This window comes from Pyxicephalus adspersus, chromosome 12 (genome assembly GCF_032062135.1).
Source record: "Pyxicephalus adspersus chromosome 12, UCB_Pads_2.0, whole genome shotgun sequence".
NCBI lineage: Eukaryota > Metazoa > Chordata > Amphibia > Anura > Pyxicephalidae > Pyxicephalus > Pyxicephalus adspersus.
Genome location: NC_092869.1, coordinates 38,265,632 through 38,292,590, shown reverse-complemented (window position 1 = coordinate 38,292,590; position 26,959 = coordinate 38,265,632). Strand labels below are relative to the sequence as shown.

General features: G+C 38.1%; 1 protein-coding gene across 4 annotated transcripts in view; it reads right to left on the bottom strand.

The window, feature by feature from the left end:
- Positions 1 to 5,896: 5,896 nt before the first annotated feature.
- Positions 5,897 to 26,959, bottom strand: part of TRIM9 (tripartite motif containing 9) — a 67,441-nt gene continuing 46,378 nt past the window's right edge. The window contains exons 6-12 of one of the 4 annotated variants that reach the window (XM_072427578.1): positions 26,388 to 26,545; positions 24,830 to 24,968; positions 20,051 to 20,161; positions 11,055 to 11,078; positions 9,129 to 9,432; positions 8,007 to 8,169; positions 5,897 to 6,800 (exon numbers count right to left, since the gene is read on the bottom strand). In XM_072427578.1, coding sequence (XP_072283679.1) covers positions 6,735 to 6,800; positions 8,007 to 8,169; positions 9,129 to 9,432; positions 11,055 to 11,078; positions 20,051 to 20,161; positions 24,830 to 24,968; positions 26,388 to 26,545 — 965 coding nt within the window. In that variant the 3' untranslated portion in view covers positions 5,897 to 6,734. The remainder of the gene's footprint in view (positions 6,801 to 8,006; positions 8,170 to 9,128; positions 9,433 to 11,054; positions 11,079 to 20,050; positions 20,162 to 24,829; positions 24,969 to 26,387; positions 26,546 to 26,959) is intronic. The other 3 variants (XM_072427579.1, XM_072427580.1, XM_072427581.1) reach the window with 3 other exon arrangements.

Sequence of the window (26,959 nt, the reverse complement as noted above, 5' to 3'; positions counted from 1 at the left end):
TAACTCAGTGCAGTGAGCTGCCATGTATTACAGGCCTGGAATAAAGATGTCAGTGCAGGAATAGACAGATAGTCTCTCACCAGCTGCTTCACAATTTATATGAGTTCCGGAGCAGGGACTTGTGTACTATATCTTATAATAGGGAATCCTACGTTGCCTTATATGCTTCATTGCTTTCCTTTAAGTGATGTCATAAATCACATTTGGTTGGATTAAATAAGAGGTAACAATTCAGAGGTTGGGAAGCTCAATGCCAGGGCTAGAGCAGGGGAATGCAGGATGGGCAGGATGGACTGCACCTGATGGGGAGTGCTAAGGGGGAGTGTTGGTATTGAAATTGAGTGAGTCCTATTGAAATTTAAAGTGTATATAAAACCTACAAATTAATTTCCCTTTGCCCCCTTTTGGTCTGGTTATTATACTATTAGAGTGGTTTGTTGTATCTGTTCGAAAAGTGCATAAAATTCCCTTTATGAAATTAAGAGCTGTCTTGATGACCATGTGAGGCCCTCTGCTGAGCTGGAAATTAATCTTTCGACCCAATAATCATTACAAGCACCCCTTCAAATCCACCAAAAATGACTCAGAAAGAAGAAATGGAGGATTATGGACTGGCTTAGTCAAAGACCTGATCAGAATACGATTGAAATGTTGTAAAGCAGGGGTGCCCAACTCCTGGCTCACTAGTGGGCCGCCGCTCTGGCCAGTGCATCCCCCAGCGGGATCAGGAGAAGGACCCCGCTTGGGGGGCGTACCGGCCAGAGCCGCAGTGGGAGAGTGGGCGGGTTTTGGCATCATGATCTAGGGGAAGTTTATTCCCCTTTGAGTGACACACGGCTCCCCGGGCATGCGTGGTCCGGAGTCCGTGCATTAAGTGGTCTGCGAGCTCCAAAAGTTTGGGGACCACTGTTGTAGAGAATCTATAACAGGAAGGAAATCTACAAACATTTTTTTTTTTTAAGGAATTGTGCATCGTGGAGTGGTCACAAGAAATGTTAAAAAGTCAAAAATTTCCAACTTTTGTATCCAAGAATGATTTTTCATCCATCTTTGAAGTTCAACCAACCAGTCACCCTAGACCTTCAAAACTTTTATTAAAGATTCAACTTTTTTTTATCTTTCATTCAATGGTCATGTTACATACAGCCAATAAAACAAGGTTCATCCAATTTTAACCAAGATTTACATAACTTTTTGTTCCTATCTTTCACACGAGATTCTTAAAAATCTTTGACTCTTATCCATAATTCAACATTTAGCCAAGGTTCACTATAGATTCATCCAATTGTTTACTCAACATTTAACATTCACTCAGCATTCTAGGTTCAAGATCACCCAAGGTTTTAAACTATCACCCAACGTTTACCCTGTTGTCACACCAGATTCACCTTTCACCTAATGTACGACATATCGGCAAACTAGAAATAAACCAATCTGAGACTTGGACGTTCCCTCGGAAAATTCATTTATTGGTATCCACCAACATAATTGATGAATGAATACATCATCTGCAGAAGGCAATAGCTACACATACAAGGGAACTGGGCAATACAAGTCACTTGTGATCCACTAAGGGTCGTCATTTACCTACCGCAAGGGGTGAATAAGTGTCTTATCAGAACAAAAAAAAAGAAAAGCATCAGCTTTGTCCACCAACAGATCTTCTGCAGCTAAGATCGGCTAATGGACACACAGAAAGAGTACAGATAGCACCAGCCATGTAGAAAATTTGGCTTCTTTATGCCTATACTCACAATAGTAGAGATCCCCTATGTACATTTAGAGATGGGGTGACCGCTGATATAGTGTATTGATATTTGTTTGGTTGTATAATTAAATAAAGTCCATTTTCTTTTAATGTATGCATTGCTGTATCTACTTTCCACACACTGCACCACTTCTTGGAATAAAAAAAGATACAAAAACATTTGGCTAGGAATGTGAATTACTTGGCAAATTGAGACTTATTTGGTAGCTGTGCCAGGGTGAATGCAGTCTTTAAAAGAAAACTACAGTGTAGTATGTAAAGAAATTACATATTTTGGGGCATTCTATATCTATATCTAGCATTAAGGCTACATTTCTGTTTTTACATGTTAGCCATAACATGTTTCCAAGACTGTGTTAAATATACAGATTTGATACTTCTGCTCCTTTTTTTATATCTGTATATTAGGGACTATGGGCTGTGAAATAGATGTCATTAACTAATATGGATTCCTCTCTGGGCTTTGATATATATATATATATTTACAAACAATACATAGAAGAATGTTAGGGAACATTAATGTCAGTCTATTGTTTTCATGAAGCTGATCTTATTCACATATATATATTTAAAATCTTGAAATGACTATAGCTTCTATTTAAACAGCACATGCTTGTAAAACAATAGACATTCTCCAAAAAAGTATTGATTTATTTAAAATAATATTATAATAATAATATTTCTTTTTTTGCAATGATGCAAAAGAAAATAGTTAATCCTTTAGATGTCCTGTTTTCAAAACCTTCAATATTATGATTTTCTAGGAAAATAGATCCTGCATTTATCTAAGATTATTTAAAGTTATACAAAAGTTATTCAGAATTTAAGACTTTAATACATCACAAATTTATGCACACTTCAACATAATCATCATTTTTATGAACAGTCACTAGTTTATCTTTCATTATTTTATGCTGGCGCTGTTACTATTATTTGGCGAATAAATAAAATAGCAGTCAAAACTTAATTGCTACCAGTTCTATCAAAATTACCAGTTTGATAATGGTGAAGACAAATGATGTTTGTTTCAATTACCCTAATGGACACTTTTACAACAATTGCCACTTTACAAAAGTAGCCTATGAGGCAGCAAAGAAAATGTATGCTACTTCCAATTATGATGATCATCTACTCCAATCGAGTGAATTAGGTTTCTGAATGCCATAGAATGAGCAATTGCCTATTCTGAAACCCTGGCAAAATCTGTTTCATCTCTTAATCCATCGGAACAGTGGTTGGAAAAGTGGAAAATTAAAAAAAAGAAAGTAAGTATCAGAACACCACTTTTCATTAAAATGAAACCTTCATCTAGTGAAGGATAAGCATTTTTAATGATTTTCCATATTTGTGATGTTACATAAAAAATAATCAGTTTTAAAATCAGTTTGAAACTGGTTACTGCTAGAAAAGGTGAAACTGCCACTGGAGGGCAGCAGAGTACTATAGAACCAGGAAGGCTGGAACTCTGCACCTTATTTTGGCAAATGATGGTTTTATGAGCTGCACCCAGTTTTTAAACATTCAATTGTTTGATACCAGCATTTGATCCTCGGAAAATAATGATATGCCCTTTCATACCACAACTTGGAGAAGCACATGGCGGGCAACAAAAAAGTGAAGTGATATTTAATGTACAGAGCTGCGTAATATGTTGGCGCTATATGAATCCTATTTATTATTATTAATAATAATAATAATAAACCTAAAAGGAATCACAATGGTTTCTAAGGAGACCTATTGCTTTATGGAGGATGACACATATAACATATGCAATATGAGACACATGCAATTAAATTCCAGAACCCAGAAAAGAAATGGTAAAATTAAAGTGGAAAGCCGGACATGTTTTCCTCTAGTTTAACCCGGAAAGGAATTAACACCACTCAGTTTTTTTGTTGGCATTTGCAAGATTTTCTATTACCTCTTGCTCTGGTGAATGTTGGAACAGCTTTGTAGTTCTCAGAGGTAAAAATCTTGGAGACATGTTCCTGTGACGTATAACACAATAAAAACCTGAATATGCTAAAACAAAAGGTGATTGTTCCGCACAAAAAATAGAAAGGAGGCAAAACTTTACAGAGAAAAAAATTGAATACGCAAAATATAATAAAAAAAAATGTTCTGGCTTGTTGGCTACAATGATAACAAATGAAGCATTATTAATCCATTTTCTTTTCTTTATAGAGCTTTGCCCCTCTCAGTTGAGGTAAGGCACTCACCTTTTGCTCTGCCACATTTTTACGTTATGTTTTGTATATATCCTATGACATGGTTTGAAATGAATGGTTTCTAGATTGCTCCTTGACTTGCAACCAAGGATCTAAACCTTTTCAACTGAATCCTGTATGAATAACCTAGAACCTACTGCACAGTTATGAATGCTTCCTGCTCAAGGCAAGCTGTATAAAAAGCATGCCATGCATGTTACAATCTGCACAGTCCCTCTACAGCAGTGTTACTCAACCTATTAACATGGGGGAACCCTTGAAATAACTTTCAGGCCTTCAGGTAACCCCTGCTATAATTATATATCCTCAACTCATTGTATATTAGCATGGGGGTCAGTAGGAAGAGTTCCTAGGTCCTCTTACATTGCTGACAATGGGAAAAACATCCCCCGTACAGAAAGCCAAAATGATCATGGGTGTCACATAAACCGATCTGACAGTCACAAATTATTCATTGCACAAGGAACCCCCAGCAAAGTCTGGAAGAACTCTGGTTGAGAAATTCTGCTATACAGCCCTCTTTAAATTTACTGCTAGCTGGGCAATGCAAATAAGCTATCAGACTCTCACACTTCATAGTTGTTAGGAAACTTAAATGAAATTGTAAAATCACATTGCCGCATGTTTGACCAGAGTTACCTAATTTTTAAAGGAAATAGTTTACGGATAAAAGAGAACAGCATGCAGCAATTTGACAAGGAAGCATTGGTCTGCCACATTTGTACAATTTCCTGCAAAGGTAACATAAGTTACTAACATGCTGCATATTTAGAGCCTTCAGTGATGTGCAGTTCAAAGTGCAACACCAGTCAAAACCTTTTATCACTTTCAGATGGAACAAGATAAAATTGGAACCTCAGTGTTGTGTTGCTGGAAGGACAAGGATAAAGTGATACCTAAGGTCAGAGGCAACGTGTAAAACCATTAAAACAGACATATTTGATCTATTAGTGTTTACAATGTGTTTTAAGGATTAGAGAACACACACTTCATCAGGGTTGACCACAATAGAAATTATACATTTACAATTAGGACAAAATGCAATGTGCAGAAGTATTATTTTTACAGTATATAGCCATGAGGAAGTGTGTGTTCCCTGGCCTTTCTAACAAGTTGACTACCTTATATTTGGATTTCTCACCTTGGGCCTGATTTATTAAAGCTCTCCATGCCTGGAGAGGATACACTTTCATTAATGAACCTGGAATTGATTTCCTAACATTCATTTGCCATTTGTTAGTAATGTAAAGTTGTTAGTGATCCAATCGAGGTTTGCTGGATCACCCAAGTTCACTGATAAAAGTGTATCCTCTCCAGCCTTGGAGAGCTTTAATAAACCAGGCCCCTTAAGTGTGGCACCTCATTCATGCCATTTTGGTCTTAATCAAAAGTGTATCTTTTGAACCTTTAGGCCAGAAGAAACGGTGGCCTCAAAACAAGAATTGTGACCAAGAAGGTATTTTACAAAATGGTCGTTGGTTTCCTCCTCACAATTTTCTTTACCCTTTATGTACAGTTCCATCGATAATCAGGTGCCAGAATAAATATTGTCATCCCAAACTGGGCGATCAAGATGGCCAAAGACCCCATCGGTGGGCAGCAGCAGGGGTAAAGTTGTTGGTGCCTCGAGGGAGCTTGTGTACATTGCAATGATGGAGTGGAGGTATTTGACGACTTTAGTTCCACTTTCTGTGAACCTGTCAAAGCAATAGGGTCAAAGATAATGATATAAACTTGATAGAGGTTTGTATCCTTCCTAATCAAAGTAACAATAAAAAAATTGATTAGATTTGGTTTAACCTACTTTATGTGTCAACTTTTCTAATAAACGTGAAATGACACACATTAAGATTTGTGTATCCATCGCCAAAATACATAAATAAACATTCAGAAACATAGAGACATTTCTCAAGCACACCCAGCCTTTCGAGAGCTTAGGATTTTATTTTCAAACAATGTGCGTTTAACATTTCAACATCCACTTAAACTTTAAGGAACTTTGGTGTCCCCGGGCTGCACTTCTCCTAGGCAGGTGCCAAGCGACAATTTTCTTCGACCAAAAGAAAAAAAAAAGCACAGAAAGGTTTCCAAAATAGTAATACTTTAGGACCATTCTTATATAGTTAGAAAAAAAAGCCATCTATAGAATCTGTTATACATTACTTTCTAGTGTAACAAGCACCATTGATACAGTTGTAAAGGAACGTCACCATACATTCTTTGTGGGAGCAAAATAAAAGGATATATACAAGGAGTAACCAGTCTATCTTGCAGGCTCAGAAAAATCACATTGATAGAAAATGATTCTGATTCCAAGTTAAAGGCATTCGACCAGGCTGGTTTTACATCATTCTTCGTGGACCAACCTAAAACGTTATAACGGAGTTTGCAGTCTTTTGTGGAGACATCTGCTTTACTGACTTTGCGTTACAGTTTTGGGGATTGGGGGGTGAGGGCAAGTATTGTAGCAGCAGCATATAGGCCAATGGTAACGGCGACAATGTCTATGTACAGTCCAGAGTCCACAGAAAGAATAAAAAGAATGAAATAAATAAACCTGACGATAATGGTCCAAGCTGTCTGGGTGTCGGTGAGGTTGGAGGCTGGTAGGGGAATATGGCACATGAAGAGACATCATGGAGTAACTTGTGTTACTTCCCTGAATCCCTTGCAAATATTTGCTGCATTGAAGTCCAAGGTGATGATTGATGGGGCAAAAAGCCATCTTTGATACACTTTTAAGATTGTATAGAGGCTCGAGATGTGTAGAATCCAGGAATAGGCAGACCAGTGTGGAGAGTTACCTGTAGAAAGGACAGAGCAAAGGTTTACCAATGGACAGTTAGGTATGTCACTTGCCAAAGTGAATAATAATTCTTATCCTGTATAGTATTAAATCTAAATGCCACTTTCACTTTTACACAGGGAAGTCTGGGAGATCCAAAGCTTAGAACTTCAATTCTGTATCCCACCCCCTAGAACACACATCTCACTTCCCTGTACCCATGCCAGCAATGAGATGGCCCCACCAGTGTACATAGCTCTCTATTCTAAATCTTGTATAATACTCTCTTGTCTGTATTCTATCTATTTACTGTTCTAACTCACCTGTTCCCTGCACCTTCTATTTCATATGACTACTTTGCCAGACCCTTCTCCACAAACCCCGTTCCATATACTGTAATGACCTCAATAGACCTTTCGCTGTACTACCTATTCCATGTAATCATTCTCCCTATAGGATATTCTCTGCACTTCTCATTCTAAATAATCCTCACTCCATTAGTCTTTTTTTGCACTCCTTACTCCATTTAATACTTACTTCAATAGGTCTTTATTTGCATTTACTATCCTATATAATCTCCACTTTCTTAGGCCCTTCCCTGCCAATCCTATTCCATATTTACAACACTCTGATATGCCCCTCACTGCACTCCACATTCCATATTTTCACTACTTTAATTTGATCTGCTCTGCACTTTCCATTACATATAATTGGTACTCTAATGGGCCATTTTCTGGACTTCCCATTCCATATAATCCTTACTCCCATAGGCCCTTCTCCACATTCCCCATTCCATGTGATCCCCACTCCAATAGTTCTTTTAGTATATACTTTCCAAAATTTCATTAGTTATTTCAGCATTGGGAGCCAAAAGAAATACCTGCCATGAGAAAAAGCATATGTGACAGTTCTAAGCCCATCGCTACTGTCCCATAAGAAAGTTCCCTGCCCTGTGTGAGTTGCAACTCCAGCAAGTCATAGCTTGCACTTTTCTTTGCTTTTGGCAGCTTAAGGTGCTGATTGAACAAAAGTAAAGTAAAAAATTTCTGCTGGGGTTGGCTAAACAAAAGTGAAGTTGTTGCTTTGCCTACTCTAGGCTAACCACAGGTTTACTTTGAGAATGAACATTTAAATATATAAAGAATATAAAAGAAGTAGAAAAGCTTGCAAAGTTTATTATACTACAGACTCATGAAATACAGAATATTAAAAGCCTGATTCGTACCTGCACATTCCTGTTAAGACTGACAGCAGGAAACAGCAACCCCTCCATGCTCTCAAATGCCACTGGGCCCTGCTGCTCTTCATTGATGGAGAAAGTCAAAGTTCTCCTGGTGAAGTCTAAAAGAACCCCAACAGTGGCACCTTTTGTGATACCCCCTTCAGTCCTGTATGGAGACACACAAATACATAGTTACTGTCATGCCAATTTTAACACAAGGCATTACCAGACAAGAATTGCCAAGAGGAGAGACTAGGCGCCATTTGGGAACTTTGTGAGATACAAAAAAGCATGTACCGTATATTTAGAGTAGATGTAAACAATAAATTGTACTTCACACTCCAGTAATGGCTGCATGTCATTTCTTAGGAGGGGGTGTTTCTAATGGTGCCAACAATGATCACGCCTAATGTGTTTTAGGATGGGCATGGGCAGTCTTCTGAGGAAGTCCATGTGGCAGAGTGACAACGAAAAAGAACATCTGGATGATACCGACAGAGCCATGCCACCCTATAACAGGAGGGCTCCTTTTTGTTGCATGCTCAGCCTGTCCTCCCAAACACTCCTATTCATTTACATAGAAGGGGTTGGGAACCACTTTTTGCATTGGTTGCATCTGCCTGTAACATGGTTTCTGTAAGCAATGCCTTGCTTTTGGCCATGTGGTTTTTTTTTTCCTCTCTGAAAGAGGAACTTCCTACCACTGTAAATGCAAGGGCCACCAAAGCAAAAGTGTACGTCACTTGGCAGACAAGCTAATTGTTTGGTTTTTGACTTCAGAAGGAGGCCAAAGTGACTAAATAACAACCTTTATAGCAGAATCACCAGGTAAAGTTTAAGAAAAGCTGCAGATTGGAAAATACTGCAACTGACTCTTGAAAAAACATGGAGATATTAACGTTTATATAAGAGTTCTGATTGCAACTACTTTAACCATCATTCATACCACTCAATTACTATTTCCCTCATCCTTGATCTTTTTTCGGTGACTTGCGTTAATAGCTTCTGTGTACAGAATGAAATGCTGCTCTGTAGCCTCCCATTTTTTCCCTTTGTGCTCCTGTTACATTCTGTCTTTGTTCCAGACCCTTTTACCCGTCTGCAATGAAAAAGAAGTTGGGTTACCTGTTCGTATGAGAGTTGTTGTGCATGAACCAACTGCGGTTATTATCAACGTACATAGCCCATGCTTTGTCATCTTTTCCTAGCATGACATCCTTCATTACTTCTATACGGGCCACACCGAAGGCCGGGTCTGGGTGATTGTCATACCGGTCAATGGTCAATTCCCAATAGTGGACTCCTTTGGAGAAGCCTGTGTTGCCCAAGACCACCCTGTCGTCATAGCTGTTACACGTGACGGTTAGGTTGTCATTGGAGAAGATGATGTCGGAGTGGGCGGAACCAGGGTCAAACGCAAACCAAGCCACTGTCAAGAAAAACAAGAGATACTGTTCAGATAACTGAGTAACCTTCCTACAGCATTAACAAATTTATAAGTTATCTATACATACTTACACAAAAAAGTGCAGTAATACAATACAAAGTGCAATTAGCAGAAGGACCATGAAACAGACTGTGATACATAATGGAACAAAAATTCATGGTGAGTTATTTTGTATGGTTGTTTATAAAGCTTTACCACTGGAGGCCCAAAGTTAGGATCTACTGCTCTACCATCTAAGGACCCTGATCCTTCAAAGCAATGCCATATAGAGCAAGACTTACTAAGGTCAAACTAAATCTTTGCTTTGCTCATACAAACATTTTCTTTGCACTTGCACATCTCTATTTTGACAGCAGAACCAAGTGAGGGAAACATTGGGAAGTCACTCACTTTAGAGCTAGTGCCGAGCCAATTACCCTGCACCATTGCTGTAATATAAGTTTCATACTTTATACCTAGAAGTACAGGCTATTTTCTTCACTTTTGGCATGGGCAACTCAACTGAGCAGTATCCAAGTAAAAGACAAAATAATATATGCTTCTAGAAGATTCAAGCAAATCTGTTGCATTTTTTAGCATAGGCAAGGCAGATTTTGCTTTAGATATTGGTTCAAATATTGTTTTGTTCAGTTTTGCATAGAATAAAATCTTTTTATTAGTTGTTAAATTAAGTTTTCCTAAAATCATCTTTGGTCAAAACTACAGCAAGGCCTACAACATATAAAAACCTGCTCTAAGGTGTAATTAAATTCCTTAAGGGGCAAATATGACGTGGTCCAGGTTATCAGCAGGGAGGTGCACAGCAGCATGATCATTCGGAATAATAAAGAACCCCCACAAGGTTTGAAGGTGCCCAATTGCTTAAAAAATCTTTGCATGATGTTTCCTTAACAGAACCATTAACAGGGAATTCTTGCACTTTATAACTTAGTGGAGTGTCTACATACATCTGGTCAAATAGTAACTGAATTCTAAGCTTTCTGCCTACTTGTTCGGGGTCAGGGAGTCAGACAGTATTTAAGCCAGGGCAGAATTTCCCCAAAGACCACCTGGACCATGGTCAATAGGGGCAACATTTCTTCCACTACTTATGAGACTCCTTTCAACTATCCTATATGCTTCTCTACCAACCAGGGTAGCCATGCCCTCTTGCAGTCGATAACTCTGGAATACATTATTATCAATATTATTATTAATAAACATGAATACATGCCAAAGGACCATGGATAATATTAGGTAAATATATCCCATGAATGAGAAGATTCAGGGTGTTTCCTGCCCAGATCTCAGGGTCATCATCACATCTTTCACCATAAGATGGTGTGTTTGGCGAAAGCTAGCTGGCCTATAAACAATGGTAAATCCAACCCTGCTTGAAGCCAATAGGCCACCAAAGACTGTTACACTTGATTGACCCTTTAGAATCTAAACAAAAAATCAATAAAGACAAGAGAAAACTCAACAGATAAAGACATGAAAAAATGTAACATAGCACCAAATGAAGACATCTATGATCAGCATGCTAATAGCGCTTTGAGTTGGAACTGCATGCAAACCAAACTCAGTTCCAATTTACATGCTTTGCTATTTATTTGATACCGTACCTGCCACCAATTTTTTAATGTCAACTGTTAAGTGTCCATTGAGTAGCATGCAAAGCAGAAGAAAGGTTCTCTTGGTTGGTTATCAACAGTATGAAGGTATAATTGTCAATACACAGAACCACTAAATTTTTATATTATTTAAATAATTATTTAAAAAAGAACTCCAGGTTCATGCACCCTAGTTCACTTAATTGTTCCTCTATAAGTCATATTTCAATTTTGCTAGTATTAGGCAAAAGAGGTTTAATTGCTAACTGAATCGGTCTTCTAGTTTATAGGCCATGAGAAGACATGACAAACAACGGGAAGAGCTTGATGTGAACATCACCGGTGTTCTAAGGTTCACTTACAGTTTACAAAGTATACAAAAGGGAAGACACAGAACAGAGTTTACAAAACTGGATCATCTGAAAAGTGAATAGCTTATTAGAAATGCCCAACATGTACTTTATTCTTCCCTTAGGATGCAATAACCATTAACTATATACATCAAAACCAAACAATAATATATATATATATATATATATATATATAGATATCTAAATCAAAAATTTACAGTATAAATAATATTTTTCTACTAGCAGCTGTGCTAAAGCAATCAAAAATGAAAATTGCTTTGTTATATAGTACAGAGCTATAACTTCTTTATTCTCAAAACTTACTGAAATACAAAACCACCACACAGGTTTAATTCTAACATTACAAGTCCCTTAATTTTCATAGAGAACATGTAAGTGATCCAACCCTTCAAAACTGCCTAAATATTAAATATATACTCCCTTTACCTTTACCCAGCTTTTGGTAAACATTTGTATTCCCCATAAACAGAAGGGCTCTAAACATGCAGTTATCCTCACTCTTAAATTTATAGATCAGACCTTTTTAACATGGGGGAACTCTTAAAATAACTTTCCGGTCCCAGGGAACCCCTTCTATATTTACTTTATTCACAGCTCACAGTATATTAGTGTGGTGGTCAATGGGAATATCTCCTGTTACATTGCTTGCCATTGGTAGGGAGGTTCAATAACTATTCCCTGTATTCTCATATTGTGCCCATTGTCTTTGATTATCTCCTATTGCATGTCTGCAGGTCTGATAGTTTTCTGTAGTGTTATATCCACTAAATATTATGGACAGCTCTTTAGTAATGGTAGGGGCCATATTTAAGACGGTTTATATCAATAAAGTTAGTAGTATGCTCATTTGCTATCCTATTCTGTTACTTTATTTGCTTTGTTAGCACCATATATCTGGACCTCTGTGTCTCCCATCTAGATACAATGCCCACTACATCATCTGGGAACATTTCTTATGCCCAGTGTATATTTATTACTATTATTATTAATAATGAATAGGATTTATATAACGCCAACATATTACACAGCGCTGTACTTTAAATAGGGGTTGCAAATGACAGACGAATACAGACACTGACACAGGAGGAGGAGAGGACTCTGCCCCGAAGAGCTAACAATCTAGGAGGTGGGGGAAATAACACACAATAAGAGGGTAGATATGGAATGGTGGGAAGTAGTGAGGGTTTCAAAAGACAGAAGAAGATGCGTAGGTGGGTTTTGAGAGCTCTTTTAAATGATCAGAAAGTAGGAGCAAGCCGAATAGGACGTGGAAGACCATTCATCTGATTTGGAAGAAGGAATTTCAACCAATTGCCCTAAAATATGGAAGTATAATAATTTACACATTGCTTCTCAGCTTCCTCTGGCAATCTTACCCTAGGCGGCTTGCTCTATAGCATTCCTATGTTTTATACATCTCTGTCTCTGAATGACTGTATTAGAATTCAGAGCAGCCTCGCACAAGCATTGCAGTAATTCCGGACATGAGTAATGACAAAGGCTCGCCCAATGGCATTGTAGTGATTGCGTGTATTTATCCCCTGAGGAGTATCTTCTGGAATAAGACTAATGGAACCCTATTAGAGGACCGGGTATCCATAATCAATGTCATTAAAGATACTCAAAAGAAGACGGGATGCAGAGGCCATAGATCACAGCTGTATACCATGCGGAGCTACGTGCCTCCCATAGATGATCTACAAAATATCATCTGGATTGGTATCCTCAGAAACGGATAGAAATATAGTAAAGAGCAAAACTGATGTCTCTTTGTGTAAATATAAACATGTATGCAGCAGGAAGCCCAGATTGGCCAGCTGGCAGGCCTGGCACTAGCAATTATGTATGGGAATTGATTGGAGGAAACCTGTGCTAAAAGAATCATGGCTGACCTTGTATTTTAATGCTGGCTTGCTGGTTGTTATGCTGATCAAATCACTTCAAAATCTAAATCACTCTATACACCATTCATATATACACTATTATCATATTCATATATATATATATATATATATATATATAAATATATAATATGCTAATATGCTATTATGCTAATAAATTTAATTTTGAAACTAAAATCAGTGCATGGATATAACCTGTCTATCAGCTTTTTGCAGAGCTTAAATTGGGAGAAAAAAAGAAGCAGAAAAAGCCAATCAGTATGTGTTCTTATAGGAAGGATGGTGATAGGAGGAAAAGAAGAGTGACAGAATGATGAGCTAATCACTGTGCTGCTTTTTTTTTATCCTATGGCATACTGGGGGCAGGGCCCTGACTGCCTGAGTTTACAGGAAGTGGTTTGAGTGAATCTGGTGGTCATCAATAAACCTAAAAGACTAGAGGCATCAAGTGGTACAAAAAAAAGTATTATATGTTGCTTTAAAATATTCTAAAATAATATGTTTTAAAAAAATGAATTTGAAAATATATAGAAAAATACTAATGCCCCCAAACCTATGAGTATAAATAAGAAAATATATAAAATACAGAGATTTCCCCCCAAATTACCACCTTTTACTTCTGACATTTAAAGGGTAAAACGCAACTAATAGAGACCAGTCGTCTCCTAACACTTCTCGGCATTAAATTTATAACAATATAAGAGCCTTTGGCAGTGAGTTCTCCATTTATATAATAAACTGAATAATAAGAAAACGGCATAAAGAGGAAAAACTACAGACATCAACAGCTCTGCCACACGGCCTATTATTTCTTTGTAAGCCATTATTTACTATTACACACCACAGTCCCCATTTCATCACTGTGGTGGCCGGGCCTGACGCTCTGAGTAATGAGGGGGTGGAGGTTGCCATGGAGATGGCGCTAGGCCTCTATTCACACACACAGGGCTGTTTAATGAATAGGACTACAAGTCCTCTGCAGGCAAACGAAGATATATTCCTAAAACGACTTTCCACAGAAGAACCAAAGCAAAAAATAAAAATTGCTGATTTTGTTTCTTATCACAGAATCATTCTTCTTATGCTGTACACTCAATTATAAACAAATGTAAAGGAAAATGTGATTTTTCTAATTAAAAATGCTGGGAACTCATCAACACCCCAGAGATTTAGAAATATGATATCGAGGTTTAATCCTCCAGCATTGAGCAAACACTGAAATATCAGTTTGGGTAGACTGACGCATGAAAAAACGGATCGTTTGAATAATATATAGGGATGTATTTATAAAACAGGGAACTTGACATTCCCTAAAACATTCCCTGGTGGGAATCAAATACTGCCATTAAAACATATGGACCTAAATGATTGACATTCCCTCATGGGAATCTACTAGGTCCATGTGTTTTAATGGCAGTAGTTGATTCCCAACGGGGACTGTTTGAGGGAATGTCTGATTCCCTGTTTTATAAATACAGCCCGTTGCATTATATTATTCAGGTATATTACTATATATATTATTATAATTACTTTTTGTATAATAATATGCATTGTTGCAATGGTCATCTTTTATTCACAGTTACTGCAGCACCTCCATCAATTTTTCAGTTTGCCCTCACTGGCAATGATACTTTTGCCTGATTTTTTATTTTTGAAATGTAAAAAAATGAAAGAAATTTATATACAGAATATTAGCTTTACATTTAACAAAGTTGAATTTTTGACAGCCTGGAAAAATAGGAATTGTCAGTCCCCTTTTGCTAGATAGTAAGGGTTAAATCTTTTAAAGAGGGTGGGTTAGGCAGAGGAATAAATGCTTTCCCTGCTGGAAGACCAGTCCCATGAAGATGCCTTTCTTTGCTGGTCTTGTGTCCGCCTTCTTGCTAATATCATCATGTATGTTACAGGACCAGGGGTCTGAGGGTGCACCTATAGAGGGGGTCCAAGGGAACATCCCAGGGGAGTAAATCGCTAAATGTTGTGGAGAAAGGATTTTTTTGACTAAGTATTCCTAAACCTACATTTTACCAATACTATCTACATTTGGGAGGGAGGGGGGCATGTTACCATACTGATTTGTAAAGGATGCCCATCGAAAAGCAGTAAAGCAATGTGTTCATTACGATTACCAGAGTTCAACTTTAATCATCTTTATCGCAGAAAAGGATAGGTGATGTCCCTTCTGAAATAAGCCTTCTTACCTGCCTGATCCCTCATTTGAGCTGTCAAAGGATTCCCATTTTCAGGATACCAATGCCAGGACACCTGGTACATCCTGGCTTCCCTTGGTTGCCAGCACTGAATGAATGTAACAGGAGTTACATCATCCATCCAGCACAGATGATGGATGATCGCACGAAGGAAGAGAAGAAGGAAGAAGATAGCAGCATCCTGTGATTGAAGGGGGACAGTTGAGTATCACAGGGTTTGGTTCTGGTTTACAATACTCTGTCACACCTTATTTTAAACAACTTTGGATTTCCAGTTCTCTGATTTTAATCATCCCCCTCGAATTTACTTGCACTAATTGTTTTTCACCAGTTACCCAATAGCAACAAAGGTTCATGCAATGTGTGTTGGCCTCTTGTAATCACTTATCAATTCATCAGTTGATTGTATGACAGGGTGACAACAGAGGGACAAAGTTGGAGGATGGTGTTGTCATTTGTTGAAAATAAGCACCTAAACGTGGACCTTAATGGCAGAATCTCTGGGTTTGATTTTATTGAACTCTTTGAAAATGATTAAAAACAACTTTTGAAATTACAATGACATGTTCAAGTTATATGTGATTTTTAGTAAATGGGTTTTGATCTACTTTAGTCTTATAGAGTTGGGAATATTTTCAAAGCCATAATTTTGGACTTGATAAAGAGTGCCAGTAACAGTACTGAATCCCAGTCCTCACAAAGATCTTACAAAAATCCCAGGAGAGATGTCACAGGCTTTGATACCTTCAGGCCCAACTCCTTTTATACATAAAACACACTCTCAAGATTTAATTCAAAGTTCATCCTTGAAATGCAGAGATCTGTGCGGCTTCTGTACCAAAAAGCAATTCTGATTACCCCGAGGGCTGGGAATATGGTTCACTCATACTGTCCCTGAATGACGTTTATTCCGTCCATCAGTCTGACTTGCTGATTAATTTGTGGCATTGCTAGATGTTTCCTTCTGATAATCTGCCAGGGAATAAAGCTCCCGTTGATGAAGCATCATCCCAAACCCCTCCCAAGTAAATCACATCTGGTATTCGAGAATCAAGACAGCAGATATTATATGAGCAATCTAAGATGACCTATACAGCACCCTGGGCCCTTACCAACACAACTCAGTGTTATTTTGTAGAGGCAGTTTTTGTAGAAGGAATGGATGGCTCTTTGAAATGTAAAATCAAATACCAGGCTTGAATGATACCTTTAGCTTGGGATGTGGGTAAATCTTCCACCACCCTCCCCAGGTTTATAACTGCCAGAATCAAATGGTTATAGTCCACAACAATCTTTAGACCCTCTTGCAAAAATGGTCTTTGAAGAGTTTGGGCTTGTGCAATTTATTGACCTCTGTGGGTCTTTACCATGATATTTTTGGGAGACATCCCCATAGCAGACTATAGAGTTCCAATGTGCAAGTAGCCAGCAATAAAGATTTTGACAGGACATCACAGCAGGCCATGGTCACCCATAAAGGCACATACTCCTGATGGGGAAGGGATTATATTCTTTTAGCATGTGGGTGGGAAGCAAAAAGGTAGAGGTAGGTCAAAAGGATAGCTGTATTTTCTGAATAGCTTTTTTTTTACAATCCATATAGCTGCAAAAAACTTTTATCATTAACATAATTATTAGTAAAGCTATAATTACTCTCCGTAACAGTCTGCGTTGTTCCAATATGCACGTGGCCAGCTAAAAATATTTTAAATGGGGATTGCAGTGGCCATGGTTGTCCTATTCAGGTTCAGGTATTCAGGTACATACATTTGGTGGGCCAAGGACTATGGTTCCTTTAGCACGTAGGTGAGAGGCCAGCAGGATAGCTGTATTTTCTAAATAACTGTACTTATCTTGTCAAAGATGAACGTATTTCCCCCTTGAAAGAACAGAGACTTCTTGCTATAGATGGAGCTTTCACAGACACATGTGTGAGAACAATCAAAGGTGGTTATTGTTCTGATTTATTAGGAAAAGATGGTGGTATTTATACAAAGTGAAGTAGGTGGTACGGAAAGTTAAATAAAAGTAAACAGGGAACAGTGATCTTTCAGGAATCTAGAGTCATTGATGGCCCTGAACAATGCATGGCCCTGATATCCAGGCTATCTCCTCTCATGCCCCAGTTTATTAGCCATTGTTTATAAGGCTGGGTAGACGTGCAATAATTGTCGTTGGAAAGGATCTTTTACAATCCTATCCAGCGAAGGACTGCACGATGCATGAACGAGTGGTGTACGTACAGCACCGTTCTGCTCTATGGAGAGGAGAGGGGGAGAACGACCGAGCGGCACCCTGCTGTGCATTCTCCCCCTTTGCCTCTATTAAGATCGTTCGTCGTCCATCGTCCGTGGATCTGCCAGGACGGTCGTTCGGAAGATGGACGGGGGCTGTACACACTCCAGATTCTTGTCCAATATTGGCCCTGAGCCGATTATCAGACGAGAACCATTGGATGTGTGTACGTAGCCTTATTTATACTTTGGTTATTGTCATTGTTGTTATTGTTTCTTATTTATACTTTGGTTATTGTTACACAAAAGTAACTTATTGAGATTTACAGGACAATCGCTCTTCACAATGCAGTCAGCTTTCCAGATATTTCAAAAATGGTGAACAATGGTCAGTTGGTCACAAGCCTGAGCCCGGGAAAACAAAACGTGTAGATAAAAAAGTCTTTTGTTGGTATGAGGCACAAGCCTTGTATATAGAATACTTTATGATTTCTTCTTTTTAAAAAAAAACAAAAAGTCCACATCAATCTACAATCCATAAAATTGAAAATAACCATTATAATTAACTAAATTTTTAATAAAAGCTGAACTCCAAGAAGTTATACAAAAACACAAAAATTAGAGTTAGATCTTTAAATTTAAAAGTGCTAAATGCTGCAAGCATGGGCACCCCAAAGTGCTATATTTTATATATTTTTAGTATAAACCTGAATTGAAGAACACCAACTGGAATAGGATGAGCAGTGATACAAGCCAATCAGTCCATGGAATAATAATAAGCTCATCAGTGCCCCACTTTGACATTAATGTGCAATTACAGGGGGAGGTGCAGAGAGGTGACCCGGCTGTATTGCTCAACTGGAATACAGAACAGTAAGATCCCCAATCTAGTAGGTACATTTTAGGACTGGATGAAGAGAAATATAAATTGTTTGGCAGGTACAACTGATCTCATAAATGGATTTTAACTGATATGTATGCAGTTTGCCTGAAGTTCAGCTTTACCTGCTTTTAAGAAAATTCCATTGTCATCTCTTTGTAACCCCCTACCTCTGCCTTTCTCCATTTCCATCATTCTATGAAGGGCTAGCTGCATGTATGACAAGCTGCTCAAAGAGGTCACGTCAGAGGCAAATCAAAGACACGTTAAAAATTCAGCAGCTTGTCTGCCTCACAGCACAGAATATAAACCAGCCTCAACATGCTCACACAAATCTAATTTTTTTTTATCCATCCATCAGTTGACTGTGAAAACTGAGAATTTCTTTTTTTTTTTTTGAATTGTGCTATATATTTTTTTTAAGGAGACCATACACAAGTTTCCCTTAAAGCAACCATTTTCTCTGCTGATGCTTACAAGAATTGTTGAGAAACATCTAACTGTATGTAAAATCAATGAGCAAAAAAACTGCCCTCCAGTAAATCAGACCCAGTAATTCTCAGTAATGGGGGTACAATAATCATGCCTATCACACAGCAAAGCCTAAGTAAAGCCGAGCAGACACTTCTGCCCTTTCTGCGACAATCAATGCAAACAATATGTGGAAGTGCCTGCAGCTCTCTTCCCTCAGTATAAAACAACACAAACATTTTCCTACATGATGCAAAGAATGCATTTGGTCAAAGAGCACTTAAGACTTTTAGATGCACTTGGTATTTTGTTAAAGGAATTGTAAAATGATTATTTTGCATATTTTCATTCTTTATTATAATGATTTGGGAAAAATAAATAAAAAAACATTGTTTTTTCTTTGGTCAAGTAAATACTTAATATTATTGATACCATTTTGATTTTTTTTTATTTTCAGCTACTAGCAAAAAGTTTCACTTTATCTTATGTAAACCACCTATAATTTACAGGGATTATTAACTTAAACTTTAATCACACACAAAGTTTATTATGTCTCTTCTGAGTGACTCCTCTGCTTACTGTACCTGTTGTGAAGACAGCCACATGCAAAATATTTAAATAGCATGCTCTCAATTTAGAAACCCATGAGACTATGGGGATCATAGGTCATGAATGCACCTTGTATTACATAACTCTTTTGAAACAGATTTTATTCATAAAGCTCACAATACCATCACAATACAACTGACCCAAAACCATTATTTCCTTTTAAGAATTGAAATACATGGTTCCACAAAAACCCAAATGTCATGAGAAATAATAGAATTAATCCCACTGTTTGCAACGGTTGCAACCTAGTATGTGTTGGTCTTGTCACAATGTTACACAGTGCTCGGTCCTGCCACAATGTTACACGGTGCTAAGGAGATAAGAGCCATTACCTGGAGACACACAAGCTTCCTGGTCTGAATGTTGGAGGAAATCGATAGGAGAGGGCAGGGTGCTTTCTAGCAGACGAGCTGCAAGAGTGGCTGACATTCGGGAAAAAGGACCTAGCAAAGACATGCATGATGCATCAGTAAACATAAAGATTTTATAAAGAAAACTAATTTGTCATCTACACACAAAGGAAGGCAGCCATTTATATGCCGAATCGATATTTGTAGAAAGGTAAAAGGTATACATCAATTGACCAGGGTCTTGAGTTGGCTTGACAATTTATCCTGGATTGTCTTTGGCCTACCCAGTTATTTGCTTGTGCAAAGTCTCTGAACTCTACCTGCCCTTCACTTTGCTTGTTCTTTATTTTAGGGATTAGGGAATTTGAGTCACAAGACTTGGTGTACTATGGTGGTCATAGAGAATGGAGCTGTGCTGTTGTTCCCACTTCCATCTTCTCTGGTTGTGATCAGCTTAGCCAATCATTAGCTAGTTGGATGAGTCTGCTTAAAAGCTATTTGCCCTAACTACTACTTTTCCTTGCTAGAGAGGTTACAGAATTGAAGTTCTTTCCTTTACCCTTTGCTGCAACCCTAATGTAAAGCTGTTCCATTGTCCTTCCTTCTTCCCTTGATTGCCTCCAGCCTACCACATTAATGCCCAGTGTGACAACTCGAATGATAAGAATGATAACTGCCTTTACCACTGCTTGTCCTATTGTTAGAGGAATAGCAGAATTCAGGTCAATGTTCTTGTCCTGTATCTTGTCCTGTATGACAGCAGCTCTAATATGTGAGGTTTATTTTTAACTAACAGTCTGTGGCCTACATAACCATTTGTCTTTGTGACAACTTTACCTGAATGCTATCTAATCTGATCATTATGTGTCCCTTTTATTACACAGTTGGAGTCAGGGTCTTTATCTTTATTGTTGTAGAACAACCTTTCTCATCCTCTTTCTCGTCCTCTCCTAGGCAACCCCCTTAAATAATTTCCACGTCCCATTGAACTTGTGAAAAAAATTTTTGGTTTGGGGAAATCTTGGCTAAAACCAATTTATTAGGGTACACTGGGGTAAAAAGCCTCCTAAATTGGTGGCCAGTAGAAAGAATGCCTCCTTACAGTGGTGGCTGGGATATCATCTCCGTAGACAACTAAAAAATCATTGGAATCATGCAGCTGGCACTACCAAGTGATACTTACATTAGAACTATGCAGGCATTATCAAATGTGATGTCAACCAGCCACAATCTGAGGATCCCCTATCAACCTTTGAAGGAAACTTGGTTGAGAATAACTACTATAGACTGTTAAGTTATGTTCCCTTTTTACTCTACTTTCCTTTACTGTATGCCATCAATCCTATCTCTTGCCTGCGTGAAGAATCTACTTGGATGTTACCTTGCTTGACCGCTAATTGTTCTTATTGCTTAAAGGGATACAGAGTTGGGGTGGGGGTCCTGACTTTTATTGTGTAGCGCAGCTCTGAGCTGAAAGCGTTCATCACTGTCTTTCTCCCCCATTCCCACAAATTCTAAATTTTAGGTGGGCAAAACTAAATAGAAAAAGTTAAAAAGAGGGTAGGTATAAGGACCTTATATGGATCGAAGAAAATCAAAATGTTATTGTTTCAGTCTACTAGATGGCTGCCTCCACTGTGCCTAGCAGATACAAATAACTTGCAAATGGTCAATGTACTCGTTATCCTAACTCACTTCAAATCCCACCTAAACTCAGCAAAATGTTAGATGACAACCATTATGACATAGAAGACATGACCATAAAAGACCTCTGTTCACCCAGCCAATACACAACCACAACCAATGACAGCAGAGGTACCAATTCCACCACCATAAAAAGGAAACAAGAGCCACACTGTGCCAGGACAAAATGGTTCTGTGAATTTTCCAACACACAAAGACACAACTAAGCTTTTTGACTTCTTAAAAAATGACCACAAAATCTTACTATGAACATCAAACACAAACGTCATCACTAAAAATCATGTTAAATGACTGCCAGACCAATAACGATGGCTAAAGCACACAAAGAACTCACAGGAAAGTTACAGTATGCATTGGCGCTTAAGATAAAACATTGGCAAAGTTCCAAAAATGAAAGAAAAATTATTAGAAACATGGCATTTCTGAAACTGCCTGGCTCCACAGATAATGCGCAATACACAAAGATACAAACTTCACGGAACTGAATTAGACATCCATATTTTACGTTTACCCGCCAGGAGACCTGGAGTACTTGGCTCGCTCATAAAACACCTGGATTTGTCAGATTTTGGCACATTCGATTTGGGCCAAACCTCTAGGAGATGGCAGTTAGACAAATGAGACAAACTGACAGATTTGCGGTGTATCAATTAGAGTCTGTGCCAATGGGCTTTTGTTCACATCAGATGGTTCTCTACCCAAATGAGTCAATAGGAACACAAATGTGGCTTGAACCCGGTAGATGAAATTTGAAGAATGTCAAATTTAGGTCAAAACAATGTTAAATGAACTTTTCAATGAGTTCTGAATATCTTAGAAGAATCTCAAACTGGTTTCAAATGCACCTGAAAGCACACTGCCCATGGACACAAACCCAAAGCCCTTCGGCTATTATTTTGGTTGGATCATGCAAAAAAAAAAAAACAAATGTCATCACCTGTGATTTTTGTGTGGCTGCAGAAGCCTGGCAGCAGTGCCACTGGTCGTTTGGGCTGGTTTCTCTCACTGCTAACTTACTCCTTTTTTGATGATTTTGGCGATCATATATTTTGATGACAAAAAGATTAGTGACAACTAAAATATTTGTTACAGTAGTGATACAATAGAATAGAAATTTATAGTCTCAACCCCGTCAGTATTTATGGGGTTAGTTGACAGTGAAAACTATACATCCTTTTCCTATCCAAATGTACATACTTCCAAATTTCCTAACAACACTGAATCACCAGGGGTGGCTGTATTTCCAGCACATCTTTTGAAAGTTCCAACTAAGCATGGTATGCAATTGTTCCCTCTGCTACCTCTCTATACCCTACAATAACCTTAGATGGTACGGGTTCTCTCCCTACTCAGTCAGCACTTATAATTTTATGATTTACCCACATCTGCTCCATATATGATTCTCATAACCCCCTGAGGAAGCCCATAAGGTAAACTGAGTTGGGATTAGAGAAACAAACCTTTTTACAAGTGCCATACTATACAAATATGGAAGGATGGGCTCGATACATTTGAATAGGAATAAGCTGTATAGTTTTCGGTCTCAACTAATCCCATAAATATTGAAGGGGTTGAGACTATAAAATTCTATTTTATTATATCACTACTGTTATGAATATTGTTCTAATTTTGTGTCATCACAATCTATAATTGCCAAAAAAAACAACCCGTCTTTATCTTTTTTTTGTGTAAAGAACCTTAGTAGCCCAAAAAATAAACAATAGTTTGGTAAAACCTTTATTCGGTTTGTTAAGGCAGCAGTGCCCTTCTCCCACTTGTGCCTCACTATTGGTTAACCACTGCGATGGACAGCCTCGATGACCAATAGTAATCTGCTAGGACTGAGTTCCATCTACAAGAACTGAAATCGGTATTTGCTAAAGCACCCTACTCAAAATATTTGCAATGTTTCAGTTTTCATGTCTGCTGCCAGGTCCTAGGTTTAATAGTATACTTTAGGTTTTGTACTTTTAAGGCAGCATTTGAAATGCCCTTCTGCCAACTCTGTAAATAAATTCTAAAAAAAAAAATAGGGATTGTATGGTCATTCTTCACTCACTTGCATTCTATTCTTTTCGTGTGCTAGAGCACCAGGGTATAGGGGTGAGTATGACTCTTTAGCCTGAATCCCCAAAATCTAGCTCTAATTTACCAGTCAATCCCCAAGCCTGCATGCTGTCATGTGGGCCAGAAAGGGGAATCTTTTGTGACCCCGCTGTGTCTGATTGGTGCTGAAATAGCAATTTGCAGGGTTTCCATTGGGGGATGGAATAAAAGGAAAAATATTTGTTTAGCTAGCCTGCTTTAGCCTAAACTAAATCTGTCACTTGACCCTTAGTGGGCAAAGTACAGGTTTTTGGGCCATATCGAATACTGCTAAGACTTCAATAGCTGCAATCTCTAGCTATACTACATGGACAAAAGTATGTGCACAGCCTTCCAAATTTTAACGTTTCATTTTAAGGATGCAATATCAGCATGCAAAGACAATTTGGATAAATTTACAACAGTTTGGGAGAAGGCTCTTTTCTAATTCAGCATTACTGAGGACAAGCTATTTCTATACAAAATATGAGCTGATAAGTTTGGCGTAAAGAACTCAAGGGGCACCCACGGGGTGCTGACTTCCACCCTATGTAAAATCTTTGGAATGATTTGGAATGCTGCAAGCCAGGTATTCCCATCCCTCATCAGTACTTGATCTGACAAATTTTATTTTGGCTGAATGAGTACGTATTTTCATAGACTTCCTCCAAATTAGCACCTATGGTTTTGGAATGGGATGACCAACAAGGTGTGAAGGTTGGGTTTCTCCACACTTTTGGTTATATAATGCATATGCCTTGAGGTGCTGGGATGCAAATTCCACATGTTTCTGTTCATTTGGATGCATAGCAGAAATAAGTCAAAAAGGGAAGCAATGCAATGGCACCCCCAGAATATGCCATTTAGAACAAAATTCTCTTCTTGCTTCATGTTTAGCAAAGTCAGGAATTTACACACAGACACATATTCAGCATTTTAATCACTGTTTATCAAGCACATTAAATCCATTACCTTCAGAAGTTTGCAGCACCAGAGTCTTGCTATATTGGCTGACACCCGCTTTGTTGAAGGCCTTGACTCGGGCATTATAAGTGCTGTTGAAATGAAGGCCATCTACTGTACACATTGTCTCCTTTCCGACAAACACCTCCTATAAATACAAACACATTTGTAGGTCTCTGTGGATACTCTCAGCGATACACAAACTTTTTTTCCCCCCCAATGCTTTGGAATTTATGTGCACTGAAGGTAAACATTGTACCCATGTTTTCTTTGTAAATCATTGCCAAGGATACTTGAATGCAAGAAATATTTTGTAATAAAGGCAATGGAACGAATGCTAAATCCTGAAAAATTTAATTTTGTTGTATTGTATGGAGAAGGCTCTCATCTGCCCCAGGCTGTGCTCATACTGCTTGCACCCTCCCATCTGTTGTGTCTTCAAGGCCTAATTGTTGGCGCACAAATTTATTGAGACATGACTCTGCTGTCGGGGACAAGGTTTATACACCCCGCTACAGGGATTTACTGCCCCTGGACACTGCAGGATAGAGTGAGCTATAGACATGGGAAATGCTGACTCAATCAGTCACCACTTAACCATTAAAAGAATAAATCAATGGCAATTCCAGACAATACGTGATGGTAAAATTGGTCTGTGAATAATGGCGGGACTACGGGTTTTCTAGTTGATGTCTAGTTTCAGAAACAAAAGCACACACATAAATATATATATACTGTATATAATATACAATGTGTGTATAAAAGGGATTTTAGGAATGATCGTCAAACAGGGCTTGTAAAGAGACAAACTATACTCAAAGTTGTATTTTAGAGTTTCCTTTTCACTTTTATTTTTGGTGCACCAAAATAAACTCATGTTCAGGAACATTAAATGAATATCAGAATCAACCTTTAACCTATCCATAACTGTCCCTAAAGCTCATCTCTTCCACTATCTGACTTTCTTTGTGTCTGATTCACTAATTGGGGAAGTTCTGTCTGCAGGTCCCTGGGGTCTATATTGTGTCCACCCTTAATACAGGAAAGTATTAGACCTCTGCTTTTGTCATGGGGATGGGGGGTAGTATTATTCTACAATATTACCTGCTCTGAAGTAAATTCTTAAAATGGAAAAGAAAGATTTAAAGTTGAAATAGTGTACTTGTAGATCTGTACACTGCAGCAGAACAAAGGTTGATGTATTGGGTGTCTTCTTTCAGCACTACACCTTGGTTATTATAAGTCTTTTGATGTGACTTGTTTATTACTCATTACTCATTAATTGAGTTTTTCTCATTTTCTCTCTTTTGTATCTAATATAATCTTAATAATTTAAATAATAGATACGCATTTATTATACACAAGATACACATTTTTATAGTATCTTACACTTTACCTGTACTTACAGTATAAGATGATAACCCAACAAACACCAAGCCTACTCCGCAATGAAATCTATTTTTTGGGCTATAGCTAACACATTTTACATCTATTCGTATAATCTCACATTAAATGGGCTATCTCAAGTAGTATGCTTCAGCCATGACAGAAGACACATCCTACTTACCCTAAATTGCCCACCATTGCCATCATCCAGTTCCAGTATGTATCCTTCTGCTTGGACCATGGACATTGGTGGTTGTTTCCAGGACAAAGTAGCACTGTTATTGTGGGTGCAGCATTCTTCCAGCTGGAGTATGGGGGGTGCCGGTACTAAAGAGGGCACTAGGAATAACAGAAGTCGTTATGTAGAAGCAAGAAAAATGATATAGTTATTTTATAATATCATTAAAAATAAATGTGATCAGTTTCCTTCTTCTGTCTACAAGATTTCTCATTTCCATGTCCCATGTGGCTACACTTCTCTCCTAACTAGGCAAGGATAGCATAGTTTGCACTTTCAAAGAGCATATATACATCTGACAGGTACTGAAGTAAAACCTCATGAGACACAGTGGCAGAGTTCAGTAGGTTTGCCAAAGCAGAGACACCAAATGGCGGCAATGCTCTGTAAAGGAAAAGGCAGCGAAAGTATCTTCAATCTGTTTGTACAATCTACATTAGATTTATCAACAACTGGCTAGGGCGAGGTTCTATCTAACTGGATCCTAGTATTATTATTATATCTATATATATATA